Source organism: Labrus bergylta, chromosome 11 (assembly GCF_963930695.1).
Source record: "Labrus bergylta chromosome 11, fLabBer1.1, whole genome shotgun sequence".
Classification (NCBI taxonomy): domain Eukaryota; kingdom Metazoa; phylum Chordata; class Actinopteri; order Labriformes; family Labridae; genus Labrus; species Labrus bergylta.
Genome location: NC_089205.1, coordinates 27587828 through 27602137, shown reverse-complemented (window position 1 = coordinate 27602137; position 14310 = coordinate 27587828). Strand labels below are relative to the sequence as shown.

General features: G+C 44.6%; 1 protein-coding gene across 1 annotated transcript in view; it reads right to left on the bottom strand.

Annotated features, from left to right (window-relative positions):
* actn4 (actinin, alpha 4) overlaps positions 1-13422 on the bottom strand; it is a 64728-nt gene extending 51306 nt beyond the window's left edge. Inside the window, 1 exon segment of the mRNA XM_020655059.3 lies at positions 13025-13422. Coding sequence (XP_020510715.2) covers positions 13025-13147 — 123 coding nt within the window. The 5' untranslated portion in view covers positions 13148-13422.
* Between the last annotated feature and the right edge of the window lie 888 nt (positions 13423-14310).

Genomic DNA, 14310 nt, shown 5'->3' with positions numbered 1-14310 from the left:
CTGACCCACATTTTAGAGCAGCAGCAGAGTGGGGAGATGGACCACTTTGTCCATCAGGAAACTGGTTTGACTTCAGTGTCAACGCTCAGTTTAAAAAAAAAAAAACAACACCAGCTCAAAAGGTGCAAAGATTCAGACATGTTTTACTTCATCTGACAGCATGTCACCAAATTCAGTTAAACCAGACAACAGCTTGTCAGTCTTCAGTTTGCAGCCTGCATATCAAAACACCTCACTGCCTTACTGCAAAGCACTGAAAGAGCTACCTTCAATCCTTCCTCAGGAGATCTGTTTTCCTGATCTGGATGCTCTTAAAGCTTGAGGCATCATCTCCTTTAACATCATGATTAAATATCAATCGATATAGAACAAGCAGTTACTGTTTTTGTCGTAATCACCCAGCCTGAGCTGCAGGTTCAAACCCCTTCAGACAGTTATAAAGTGTTCCTCAACATATCACATGGAGACATTACTCTCTACATGTCACTAATGTGGCAGCTCAGACCCAAACTGCAGACACATTCCTCCCTGTTTCTGGAGTTTTGTTCAGTGTGTACAGTGATCTGCAGGCATTCCCTCTTCTTCTTCTTGGCCAGCCATCTGGTCCATTAAGGCGGGGGTGACACACAAACACACAGTGATCCGTCTGTCTTCATGGCCTGACTCAGAGGGCTTTGCCTGCTGTGTTTGCGTGTGTAGTGGTGACTTTATATTTGAAACAGGGAAGGGGGCAGAAAACCTCAGAAACCTTCCTTCCACTTTTCTTCCTCTACTACAACTCCCAGGAGGACGGACACAGAGCCGCACTTCTTCTTCCAACTAGCTCCTGATCCGCTCTTTTCTCTTCTATTAAGTATTCTCCACTGCTTAGTTCAAATGAGAAGCATATTACTTACTATTTAAACTTTTATTCAGTCTCTACTATTTCACTGACGACAAAGACAGCAACATGGACTCCAGAGAAACATTTCCATTTCTCTGCACGGCCGCTAGGAAAGACTGGAGTAAAGTAAAAAACAGAAACAACAGACAAAGACAAAGAGGGAAAGAATCCTTTTCCATCTCGGTTTCAAACCCTGAGGCCAAAAGCAGCAGCAGTGTGTTTGGATCGTCTGTCTGTTCAGCTGCATAAACTGGCAATGAACCTGCAGTAAGACTTTATCATCCCTCTCTCTCTCTCTCTGCTCTGTTTGCCTTCATGAGGGTCTAAATAAAGTCTCACACTTGCAAGCATGCAAATGACTAATGTGTCTTTATTTACTCTGTTGTTGTTCTCTGCAGAATATTCAAGAATCAGCAGACAAAACGTCCAGGAACACACATTTTCAAGTCTCAAAAATATTCATGTGTTTTCATGCAAAAGCACAGAAAACCTACACGTCTACATCCAGAGCTCTTCTCTTTGTGTTGCAATGCTCTGAAAAAAAACTAGACCCTCTCCTGCACCCCATGTGTGTCTCTGTGTGGAAGCCCTAGGCGTGCAGTCTCTGGGGGACCTCCTCTGAACTATGAAAGAAAAATAAAACAGATTGAAGTTATATGAACCGGGCCCTCCGGCTGGTCCTGGAGATGCCTGACCAGAGAATATATAGTGGAGTATATTAAATCTATATCCTGCACCAGAGATAAGAAGCCTCTGAGCTGAATGACTAAATCACATGGACACAAAAGATAATAATTTAGTTTTACAACACCAGTGGTCAGAAAACAAGTTGGTTTTAGACCATGTTCTAAAAATAGAAACACACACTCTAGTTTATCCTCTTTCATCGGAGCCTGTTGCCTTAACGACTCGGCAAAGACTGAATAATGGAGAACTGTCAGAGGAGAAATGAATGTGGAGAAGGAGAGAGAGAGGGCTGCGTGGGATTATCTGCTGAGCGTCCTCGCTTCAAATGAGAGCAGAGGAACCTGAAGGCCGCCTCTTTCAGTAAATATTGATGCTGCTGTCGTCGTCTTCTTGTGCATGGTCCCACACGGGCACAGGCTCCATGAACATGTTTACTGCTTCAGGTTGACAAACCAGAAGAGAAGGGGGCACGACTTTTAGGTTGTTACATGTTTAATATTCCTGAATCTAATCCTGCAGATTCACACATTTATTAATGATTTTGAAGATTTTTCTGCTGGCAGGAGTCTCATGCAACATTCAGCAAGTGGTGCATTTTCAGCCCATACAATAATCTTTATGCAAGTAAATCAACTATTGTCAGAGGTGCTTTCTCCACAGATGAGTTTTCACAGCCCCTCTCTGAAGTCTTCAACAGGCACCCAAAGCAGCACCTCTCAACTTAACTGCAAAGTTTTGGGAAACATTATTTGGGTTAAAACAATAACTTGAGGTTTGCAAATAACGACCAAATAACTACCCAAATAACGACTCAGTGCAAATGGTGAATACAAACGGCCTGTTTCGGCTAACAGTGATTTGTTGGCTGACAATTTATTGGAAAAACATTTTTGGTGCACTTCTTCTTCATCTTTAAGATCCATTTTAAATCCTGTGTATTTGTGTGTTTCATGGGAAGCAAAGGGAGCTTTAGTGTTTGTGGGTTTGAATAACTGGATGCACTCAATCTATTGTGTGTGTGTGTGTGTGTGTGTGTGTGTGTGTGTGTGTGTTCCAGCACAGCTATAGCCTTTTCACCTCTTCGCCTAGTGCCCCACTTTGAAGCTGTTCAATAATACAACAAGGAGCTCGCAGAGGAAATCAGAGACGACCTCAGAGGAAACAAACACTCTCTCAAACACACACGCTCTATATGTTTGAATGATGGTGTGTTTGCTCCACCTTCACATGTGTTCGGTTTTAAAACCCATCTGTACCGACACCACAACAAACCCACAAAGACTACAGATCCCAGCAGCCTCAGCGGGTGATTCCCTATCAGAGAGTGAGTTCATGCCCAGATTCAAAAAGTCAAATCCCCATCAAATAAGACACACGCACGCACGCACGCACGCACGCACGCACGCACGCACGCACGCACGCACGCACGCACGCACGCACGCACGCACGCACGCACGCACGCACGCACGCACGCACGCACGCACGCACGCACGCACGCACGCACGCACGCACGCACGCACGCACGCACGCACGCACGCACGCACGCACGCACGCACGCACGCACGCACGCACGCACGCACGCACGCACGCACGCACGCACGCACGCACGCACGCACGCACGCACGCACGCACGCACGCACGCACGCACGCACGCACGCACGCACGCACGCACGCACGCACACACACACACACACACACACACACACACACAGGAGAAGAACCTGTCTAGGTGTGGCCATGTATGCAGATGTCTTTCAAGATTTATTCTACGGATAAACAATAACATTCAAGAGCAGAGTCTGTTTCAGGATGCACTACAGAAACAGAATCTGGGTCATTTCAATCTGTGCTAAACAACTCTTACTGCTTTAAACTTTTCAACAGATCTAATTTAAGGTAATGTGTCTGAATGTTTAAATGGGACTAAAAGGTGAAACATTAAGAGTGGATAGCTGGAGCTCTGCAGCGTCTGGGATCACCTTACTATTCTTCTCAGATATGTGTCATATCTGCAGATAATCCCGTCATCAGATCTGGGATGTAATCTGTGAGGGGGGGGGGGGAGTGGAGGTGGCGGGGGATCTGACAGATGTTCTGCCATGAGTCCTGCCGCCCGCCAGCCTCAAGAGGACGAGCAGATTGAGGACAACCTACAGACAGAGTGAACAATACACACTCACTCTATGAACACATCATGCTACACTACCACAGCTGACATGAAGAGGTTGGATTCACACTAAAACCCTTTAATGAACAAAGTGTTCACCTTTCTTTAACCAGGACGTCCTTTTGTATTTGAAGAACTAAAAACAGACAAACAAAAAGCTGCTTCTTGAATATGTCCTTCACTATATTAAGTGTCGTCGTTCAGTACTTTTGGTAAGAAGCCTGGAGACGACTGAGGGGTGAATGGAGCTGAATATTAGGACTCCAGAGGGACTAAGCACACTTTAATTAAATTTGGGAGATTAAGAAAACAGATTAAAAAAGAATGGGCAGGATCAAGCTCTAAAAATCAGCAGATCCCACGTTTCAAGTAAGAAAAACTAAACTATCTTTAAGGACAGATTTTGAAAAATCTTCTCTCCCAGAGGTGGGAGTACAAAAGTGTTTGTAGGACGAGCAGGTTAACTGACTTTTGAGTCCTCGTTGAGTTACATTTGAGCTGAAATGAAAATGTTTAAAAAAAAGTATATACGTGTAGATGAGTTATGCAGATCTGTGCATTTACCCTTTAACACCAGTGATAGACAATGACTCGACCACCATCAACTACATGCATCTTTAAAAAGCGTCATGCACATCCTTTTATAGCCGGCAGTGTGAAACCAGCGGCTGCATCAGTCTCCATTACGACGGTTTGAAACAGCCACAATGAGAACACAGTTTTGCTTCTTGGTTCTCTTTTCTCTGATGAATTATGTATTGAATTTGAGCTCGCTCTCTCGCTCGCTCTCAGGTGCAGGATGATAGCAGAGCTCTGAAGTGATGTTTCTAAAAATACAGAGCTCTGCAGAGCGCTGAGGTTCAGCACAGAGAGGCTGCAGCTTCACAGATGCACACACGCACACACACACACACACACACACACACACACACACACACACACACACGATGATGATGAACACTATGTGTGCACTCTGATACACAGATACTCACACAGAGAGGATGCACTGCTTTATCAGACCGTCATTTTATAGAATGATGATGATGATGATGCATTAATCTGTTTACATCTTTCAGGAGTGACTGAAGCTATTTACCAACAGTGTGATTTTCATCCCAAAGGATTCTTAAACTCCTTCAGAGAAATCTGCAGCTGTGAATGCAGTTTGATTTCATTTGATTTAATTGCAGACCGATCAGACGCCTACAAACATCGAGTGTGATGTGAGCTTACCTCTTCCATTAAAAACACTCAGCTGTTTAAGAGGAGTTGGATAAAGGCAAAGCTGAACTGCAGCTTTTCAAACACATATTGTTTTCAGAGTCCGTCAGTATGTTTAATGCTCTGTTGATGTTTCATACTGATTCTAGAAAAAAAGTCATGCTACACTTCCACACATCCTGCAGGACGTGAGGACATGGAGGGGGTCTGGGTCTGTTTAACTGCATCGTGTTTACCAGCAGCCTCAAGACAGACGAAAGCCACAATTATGCGACTCTGCTGGAAAACTAGAGGAGGGGGAAAACCTCGCCCTGTCAGACCCCCCTCCCCAAACATCCTCATATATATATATATATATATAACGGTGCACCCACACTTCAAACAAAGAATGCACACCTAAAACACACATTACACAAACAACACTCCCTCCATCTCCTCAAACACAGCCTACATCAGAACACACACATAGTCCACAACAGAAACTAAACTTTATTTCCCAGCAGCCTGCTGAGACTAAAAGCTACACCGGGATCAGTCGAAGGAAAGAGTATAAATCAAAAAAGGCTTTCAATTCATTTTTCCAGTGTTGCATTCAGAAGACTGCCAACAATGAGAGCTGGAGAGAATGACTTCCATGATTAAAAAAAAAAAAAAAGCTTTTACAGAACGTGTTCAATCTAAGAATAACCATGACAAGTCCCCAGAGCCCACCGTGAAGTTTTTTTTTTAATGTTTGTTCAGTTTTCTGACAGTCGACATGAAAAGAAACGCAGCAACGCTTCACGTCAGAGAAGCTGAATCCAGCTCATATTTTATTTACATTTGTTGCTTAATAAATACTTGAACAATAACACAATGATCCTCTTGCTATCTTTAATTTAATTGCTTGATCCCTCCAGCATCAGCAGCACCTCGATGTCTTCATGTCGCTCGTTTATAGAACACTTTCAAAACCGATACAAGTCCAGCAAAAGAAATGCAGGACATCATCACATCGCTTTCTGACAACAGTAAAAAGGATCTGGGAGCTTATTGGAAAATAAGTCAGGATATTCCATTAAATCCCTTTGTCCAGGATATACTTGGCGGACAAATGGAGAAGAGGGGGGGGGGGGGGTCCCAGCTTCAAGCTAAAACCATCAACATGCGTCCTGGCAGCCAACCAAAAGGAAATTCTTCGTCCCCATTGTTGCCAATTTCAATTCATCAGAGGGAAATGTCGTTCACTAATCCTCATAACTATGCACAATAGCTGAGAAAGTAAGCTTGTGAACGCATAGCGAGAGCTGCGGTAGGGTTATGTCAGCCACAGAGTCCAGGGACTCATGGGTTTATATGACACGCGGATGCACCAGGGTCCTCCGGGTCTCAGCCCCCAAAAATACAACAAGGCCACCCCGCCACCCCCCCCCACCCCCCAACCACACACACAAAGAGTGCGAGGGAAACAGACCGTGAAGAAATCTCTTTGAAAGAGAAACACATTAGACTGCAGCACCTCGACACACACAGGCCTGCAGCCCGGAGCTACGAGCTACAAGCTAACATCTCTCTGCTGATTGGACGCTGCTGTGTTTAAGTTTTGCTGTTTAAAGCCAATGCCTCCTCAAGTGCAATCAATCAGGGGGCGAATGTCTGAAAACATTTCTGCAAACAAATATCTGGCGCAACAATCGGCGCCACGACTTCCGCCACATCATAACCGGCTGGAAACTTTTGGCCCCCCACCCTCTAAGGGAGGATTCTCCCTCTCCTCTCCTCTGCACCGCACAGACCACATCTGCAATCCTGCAAACCCCCAACTCTTTTCTCTCGCCTGTTTGGGAGAAAAACAGGGACACCCCGCCCCCTTTAGTAAAAAAAAAAAAAAAAAAAAGCCCCCTCCCACTGGCCTAGCCGGCTATAATGGGCCACCACCAAAGGAATGTTTCCCCCTGCATGCTCTCTCACCGCCACCAATAGCAGAACGGAGAGACAACAGAGGGGGGGAAACAGAGAGGGGGTACATTCCTCTCTCTCTGCTCCGTCCGCTCGCTCGCTGGCTGCCTGCTTCGTTGTTTAGGTCCACACAGGCTGATTCTGGATCGCGGTCAGCTGAGGCGGAGGGCTTTTCCCACAGCTGACCTGGAATCAGCTGGCAGCGAGGGGGACGAGCTCCACTTCCATTATCTCACATCCCAGATATCTACTGTAACAAGTTTAGAGTGCAGAAAAGTTCCCAAGGTCCAGATGAACTTTGTACTTCAGGAAGAGGAGGAGCCGAGTTTCCTCTGGACATTTTATTCTTGTCATGCAGGAAGTGCGGCTTATTATTAGGGATGTGTGCATTTAGTCCTCTAAACAATTAAAACATTGTTAACCTCGCTCGTCAGCACCAGAAATACAAGTCAGTTAAATGCATTACTCATACTTTTATATGTTGTTAGGTTGGCCCTTAGCAACTGTAACCACGTTGAGTAAAGGTATGTGGACATGAACCTGCAGGCAGGGCCGAAAGGCTGGTCCATCCAACTGGTGGACCAATCTGATGTTGTTACCCCGGAGATCGCTGGGATCACGTGTGCAGCCATTTGTTCAATTTCCACTTTTCTTAACTTTAGAGAAGTTGCTAAATCTGATTTTATATTTTATACTCGCCCAGGATTACGTCAGAGCTCATCCCTAAATGGATCGTTAAGACGGTCCAACTTGCATAATTCAGTTCTCATTTTATAAAACAGAGAAGTACAAGGTAAGGTGTGATGTAAGAACACTTCAACAATTATGTGAAGCTCATTGAAATGTTCCACTTTTGTTACAGGATCTTATATAAAATATGACATCAATTCAAACCACTTCAGTGTGCGACAGTTTTTACAAATACATGTCCATTCAAATGTCCCTTCATCATAAAGCATTACGATCGATGTAAATCAATACATGTGTAGGCTTTGTGTGTGTGTGTGTGTGTGTGTGTGTGTGTGTGTGTGTGTGTGTGTGTGTGTCATCAGAGGCTGCAACACAATGCAAACATCATAACTGATCCATTGTTCAGTCCTCCTCCCTCTGAGCAGAGGAAACAGAACAAACCATTTCACATGCAATCCTTCTAAAAGCAACACTCTCTGGTCTCTACTAACAGCCCTTCATGATTCCAGCTTTGAGATTCCTCCTTTACCTGCCACACCCGATTCAGGTTGGTCCTGCCAACCCCGAAACCAGCCAATCACACGCATCATAAAGAGACAGACGACCAATCAGAGCGCCTGCTCCATTTAACTCTCTGCACACAGAGCTTTCTCTCTATTGTTGTTTTTGTGAGCAGAGAGAGCACACAGTCAAACGTTTTTCAAGCTTCCTTCATTCTTTTAAATGTTGCTTTGGAACAGGAAAAACAGGCAGCCATGGCAGCTTATCACGCACTCACATCTGAGTGTAGTGAGTGACGCCGGCAGGATTTTATTGTTTGGTCCCATTTGTCCTGACAAAAATGTCACTCACAGCTCGTCCTGAGCCAACCAACCCCAGGCCCATCTGAACCGGCTCCGCCTGCCTGCCAGCACAGCCAGCCAGTCACACAGAAAGCATGTGAAAGTGGGCGAGAAAAGAACAAACTAACATTGTGTCCAGCTGCCCACCTTGGCAGCAGTGGAAAAATAAATCAGTGTGTTTGTGTTGCAAGTCTGGGCAATGGCGGGGTGTGGCTACACAGTCATGGAGCTCCGTTTGTGACCATGGAGGACGCATCTGCACTGACGCAGATCAAACTATAAAACACTTGAATAACAACTGAGATGTTTAAAGGACAATTTCACACAAAGAGACAGCACTTAGGCTAACAGAAACCATGCTAACTCGATTGCTAAGACGTTTAGCAGAGGTTAATTTACAGCATAAAAGCTAACAGAGTGCACGCCCACAGTCTGAGATACAGTCAAGAACAAAACCTTGAAACCTGAGTCTAAATTTAACTCTATCCTAACTGAATGTGCGTAATCAAATTCTCCTAGCTCTCCTTTTCACATCAGCTGCTCAGAGTCGGCTCAGCTGTGAGGTCGAGTAGCAGCCCAGCTCCAATCAGGTGTGTGCAAACGAAGCTAACTGATCCAGACGTGTCTCTGTTTAGGAAAATGAGGAGAGATAATCATCTGATTGAGTGACCACATTTTGATTTTACACATAAACACGCTCCATGATAAGAGCTACACACTGCTGATATAAAGGAGATAAAACTGTGACTCTTGATAGAGTGCAGAAATCCATTTCTCTCATCTCTTTCTCTCTTTGAGCAGCACATCTGCTTTCCTGCACATACCAGACCTGCTGTGATTTGCATGCCTCTACTGGATTATTCACTCACTGGTTTTATCTCATGTGTGAATGAAACTAAACGTGCTTATTAATCTGATTTTATAAGTACATGACATTGACAAATAAAGCCAATAAATCAGCAGCGTCTGCTCCAGGCCCTTTTGGCTTGTGTACTTTACTGCTTCTCCCTGTTAGCTCATCCGCCCACCACCTCTCTGTGCTCCCGCTCTGCCTCATGACTTGAGAAATATGCACGGCCTTAACTGTCGCAGAGCAGATCTGCATGCTGCTGCTGCCACGCTGCTCAGAGTCACAATATTTAAAAAAAAAAAAAAAAAGCTGCGTTCTTTGACATGTTTCAACGTGTGGTGGATCCGAGAGCGGTGAGAAAAGACTTAATAACATGTTTGTGCAGGGAGGAGCTTCGCCCTGTAACACGCTGCAGCTAACTGGACTCAGATGGTTCTCTGTCCAGGAACTCTGGGGTGTAAAACAAAAATGGAAACAGAAGGACAAAGCTCTGCTTCTGAAGAAACACAGACTGAACAACTAAAGGCCTGAAACACCCAGACCCAAGAGAGACCCTGTTATTCTTCCATGCATGGTCTGCAAAGGAGGGTGTTATATTTTGATCCATTAGTGCTGTTTTCCTTCAATTAGATGTCAACCAATTACAATAAAACTGTGTTCAGATATCAAAATGTTTGGAGTCATGGGTCCAGCAGACGGCCCGTCTACAAAGCTTCAGTCCTCGTCGCACTTTTGACTCCTGATCCTGACGCTCTTTGGTGCATTTCATTCATCCTCCACTCTCTCTCTCTCTTTTATCAATCATCATTTTTAAATCCCTCCCCAGTATTCTCCTTCTTTTTGTTCATGAAGTTCGATTATGTTTACAGTTTACTTCAAGCACAAGAAGTCCTAGTCTCCAAGTTGTCCTGCTAGAGCACCGCTAGAGCAGAGGTTGTCAAATTATGATCACACACTAACTGGAGAGTAAACAAAAGGTCTATTGGTAAGAACAAGCGTGTGCAGGCCTATTCTGTATGGATGTTCATTTTTGACAGCAATGTATCTTTTTTTTCCCCTCGTGGGTCATGAAGGGTTTAAGTATTACAGATACAAGACGTGGGCTCCTAGGGAAAAAAGGTGGGGAGCCAGACGAGGAGCACCACCTCCAGGGTTCAGGACTCATGTGAACCGAGACCTGTTGTTACATGTCATCAAGTCACTTCCTCTTCTCACTTTTTCCCTCTCTCTCTAACTCTACTTCACCAAATGAAGGCAAGAATGACAAAAAAAACAGTGAGCATTGCTGTTTTTTTCCCCTCCTCTACTGTTACTCAACATGTGCAGCAGTCAGCACGGTGGAAACTCGGCCCTGCTCCTGTTTTTGACCTTTTCAGAGTCGCTCGTCACAAACTGCAGGAAGGACGGACGAACCCATTCCCACACTCATTAAATCCACTGCTCTCTGATATCCTGCAGGAGGAGTTCGCTCACTTTTCTGCGCAATAACTGGCACAGTGAGCGTGAATACACCGCAGGAATTTGCCCTTGGTCCCCCCCACCCCCCACCCCGCCCGCCTCAGCTACAGGCTTGTAACATGTCCCCAGCCTGTCCTGTTCCCAGTCAAACAAACGCCTCCCTGCCTCCTATACTGGTGCAGGTTTGGAGCACGCATGGACCTCAGTACCAAGTTTTCACTGTTAATAATTAATAGCTTAGACTTTTCCTCTTGATGAAACTTTGACCCGTGTGATCTCTGGACAAACACGCAGAGAGAGAGAGAGTCCTCACAGTCGATGAACCAAGCCAGTGAAGGACTCGACCCGCTGGGTTTGACAGGAATCAACGTCAGGAATGTGTGAAGTTTGACGGCTATTAAAGCGTTAAGTGGCCTAATAAAAATGCACGATTCAATGTTAGGCATGTTGTCACACCACTAGAAAGTATGCCAATCATCTGGCTAGTTAGAGAGTAAGATGAACACACACTAACACACACACCCTCACAATCATTCCACACTGTTAAGCAACGGCTCCTCAAATCATCCTGCATTACACCGCCTTTCCACTCCCTGATGACCCGCTTTAGAGCGGAGAAAAACTCATGTGAGAGACGGTTTTAATCTTTTATTATCTCCTCATTAAGTCCACTTAAATATTTTCTTCCATTTTGGAATACATCACTGCTTGATGGGTTTGTATTTTGAGACTCTCCCCCCCCCCACCACCATTAGCTCATTAGCTAATGGGGAAACAGGGTGTAAAACAAGGTCACCTCAGTCTGGTGAACATTTACTGGATGTTGTTTTTTGTGGTGCACAGGTTGCCAAAGTCTTGCAAGCATCCATCTTTTGCTCAGTAGCTGAGTGAGCGTAACAAGAGGAGGAGGAGGAGGCTTTAATAAGAGGAGTGAGGAGGAGTGAAGGAGGCAAGATGACAGGAGGTTAGGAGAGGCTGCTCCTTTAAAACCAACAACAAAGTCACAAGGCTGACTGTTAATTATTGGTGAGGTGGATTAGAAGTTTGATAACTGTGGTAATGATTGGTGTAGCATATGGCGCAGGGTGGTTTCATGTTGTTTGGTGTCTAAGTATTTATGCAGAATATCAGGAGCTTAAAAGATCTGCAGCACACACACAGAGAGAGAGAGAGAGAGAGAGAGAGAGAGAGTGAGTGGGCGTTTAGTTCTGTGCATGTGAAATGTTAAAGTGTGGCTGTAGAAACTTGTTTGTCAGAGGGAGCTGTGTGAAGAATAGGAGCAGCAATATTCTGCTTGTTCAAGCGGTGTGCTCGACATAACAGTGCTAAATGACAGCTGTTTGTTTCACACCCAGTTAGATGTCGTCTACTGTGGCAAATAATGACTTCTCTCATTTCACTCGACCTGTCAGAAGAGCAAAATGTGTGTCACATCCTGATTTACAAACACGAGACAATCTGCAAACACATCAGAGAACTCAATGTTTTCTTTTTTCTTAACAGTCCAGATGTTTTAAAACAAGAAACATGTCAGGAATTCCAGCAGCAGGTCAAGGGTGAGACTGGAAATCTCTGCCGGTGTTTTAAACTTCAACAAGAGTACTTATTGTAGTTTTTAATGTAAAAAAAATCCCTAGATGTAGTTAATATGAAGCACAGCAGCTAGCTTCGTGGTTCCATTATCTCTCTATCGGCCTTGAACGCCTCAGTATCGGTCGGCTCTTCCGGTGAGCAGCAGCAGAAACTCGCCTCGCCTCTCTCATTCTTTCTTATCGGCCTCGAAGCAGCCAACCAGGCAGGCAGACAAGTGGGACAGGTCGCTTTGATTCCGCACTACACCCTTCAAGTAAACACCCTTAGACTTGCTTTATATTCAACCCCCTTAAATGTCTGCAACACAATCACCATTTAGATTTTTTTTGCAACAATGTGGCGCCCTGTTTCCGCTCGCGGAGGGGAAAAAGTGCCGGGAAAAAAAAAAGAAAAAAAACCCTTCAAAGAGTGAGAGCAGCAGTTAATGTGGGACACGTACTGATTCTCATTCAGAAGAAGAAATGAGGGTTCAAGCAGACAGGGAAGAGGGGGGGAAAAGGTTGGAGATGAGAGGAGGAGCTGGGAGGAGAAAATGGTAGATGAAAAGTGGGACACAGGGAGCAGCTGCGGGGTTTTAGAGGCCCGCACTCGGTGTCTGACCTCCACTCCCCATCCCATCCCTTCCCTGCCATTTTCTTTCTCCCCGCCGCTTCCTCCTCCTCCTCTCACTCGGCCCACTCATCTGTTCTCCTTACCTTCCTCTGCTGCTTCTCCCAGGCCGGGTCCAGGAGCATGTCCCGGTCCCAGTCATTCTCTTGCTCCATGTAGGTCGGCGGACCTCCGCTCGATTGATTATTGGCAGCGTGATAATCTACCATGTCAGCAAAAGCAGCCTGAGTGCGCCACAGACCAACTGTCAGCAGGAGGAAACGTTCAGATATAAGAAAAAATTATATGAGAAAAAAAAAGAAAACGAAGGCCCAAATTAGGGAGGTGGTGAGGGGTAGGGTTCAGGAGCCCGGGAGGAGTCCTGCTTGTCTCGTCTTGTTTTTTTAAATGTGATGAATATCCGGCGTGTGCAGTCACAAAATCCCCGCTGCTGCTGCTGCGAGAAGAAAAGCTTTCCCTCTGAACTGAGAGGCTGCTGGGAGGAACCGGCCGCTCCTACAGGCTTCAGCCACTGTCGACAATTTGCACCAGCCCGGGGAATGTACTTCCGCTGTACCCTTTCAAAATAAGTTACACACACAACCGAACTTCCATTTGCACCTGAAAAGTCCTTATTTGTTGTTTTCCTCTCTCCTGTTTTCCTCTTTGTCACTGACAGTGATTTATACACAGGAACACATTTTAATCCAACAAAGCCTATTGTTTTTAATGAAACTTTTAATCATTTATTTCATATAAGAGCAACATCATCATCAGGATTGTTTTCACGATTGATTAATGAATCATTTACTTTAAAACGTTTTAATTAAAAAATAAATAAATAAAACAATTTTACATGGCTTTAAGTGACGTCTTAAAACTGATTATTTTGTCTAAACCACAGTCCAAAACCCTAAAACTCTCTATTAAGTTTAAATGACACAAAAATAAGCGTATTATAGGAATTTGAAAATTGGAAAAATATCTGACATGTTCTCTTAAAAATGACTAAAACGATTAATTGATCATGAAAATCGTTTTTGATGCCAGAAATGATTCTTTGACTGAGCGACTAAAAGATTAACCGTCGCTGCGCTCATTAAGGAAAACATACATAAGAATGCACAATTTTATCCAGCTATTGAAGAGCCCATGAGTTTTTTTTTATCTATTGGCAAAAGTCGATTTTGGATTTCTTTTGACATTTTTGTTTAATTTTCCCCTTCTACCAAGAAGCAATGGTCTTTTATTTTGAAGGCAACCCCGCCCACTTTGCGCTGTGAATCAGTGAGTTCCGGTTAACTTGACTCACCTGTCTCCAGTAGGCTCAGACGGTTTTATTTGAAAATTACCCCACTACTTCTCACTACCGCACTATGTGTCTTATAGTTCA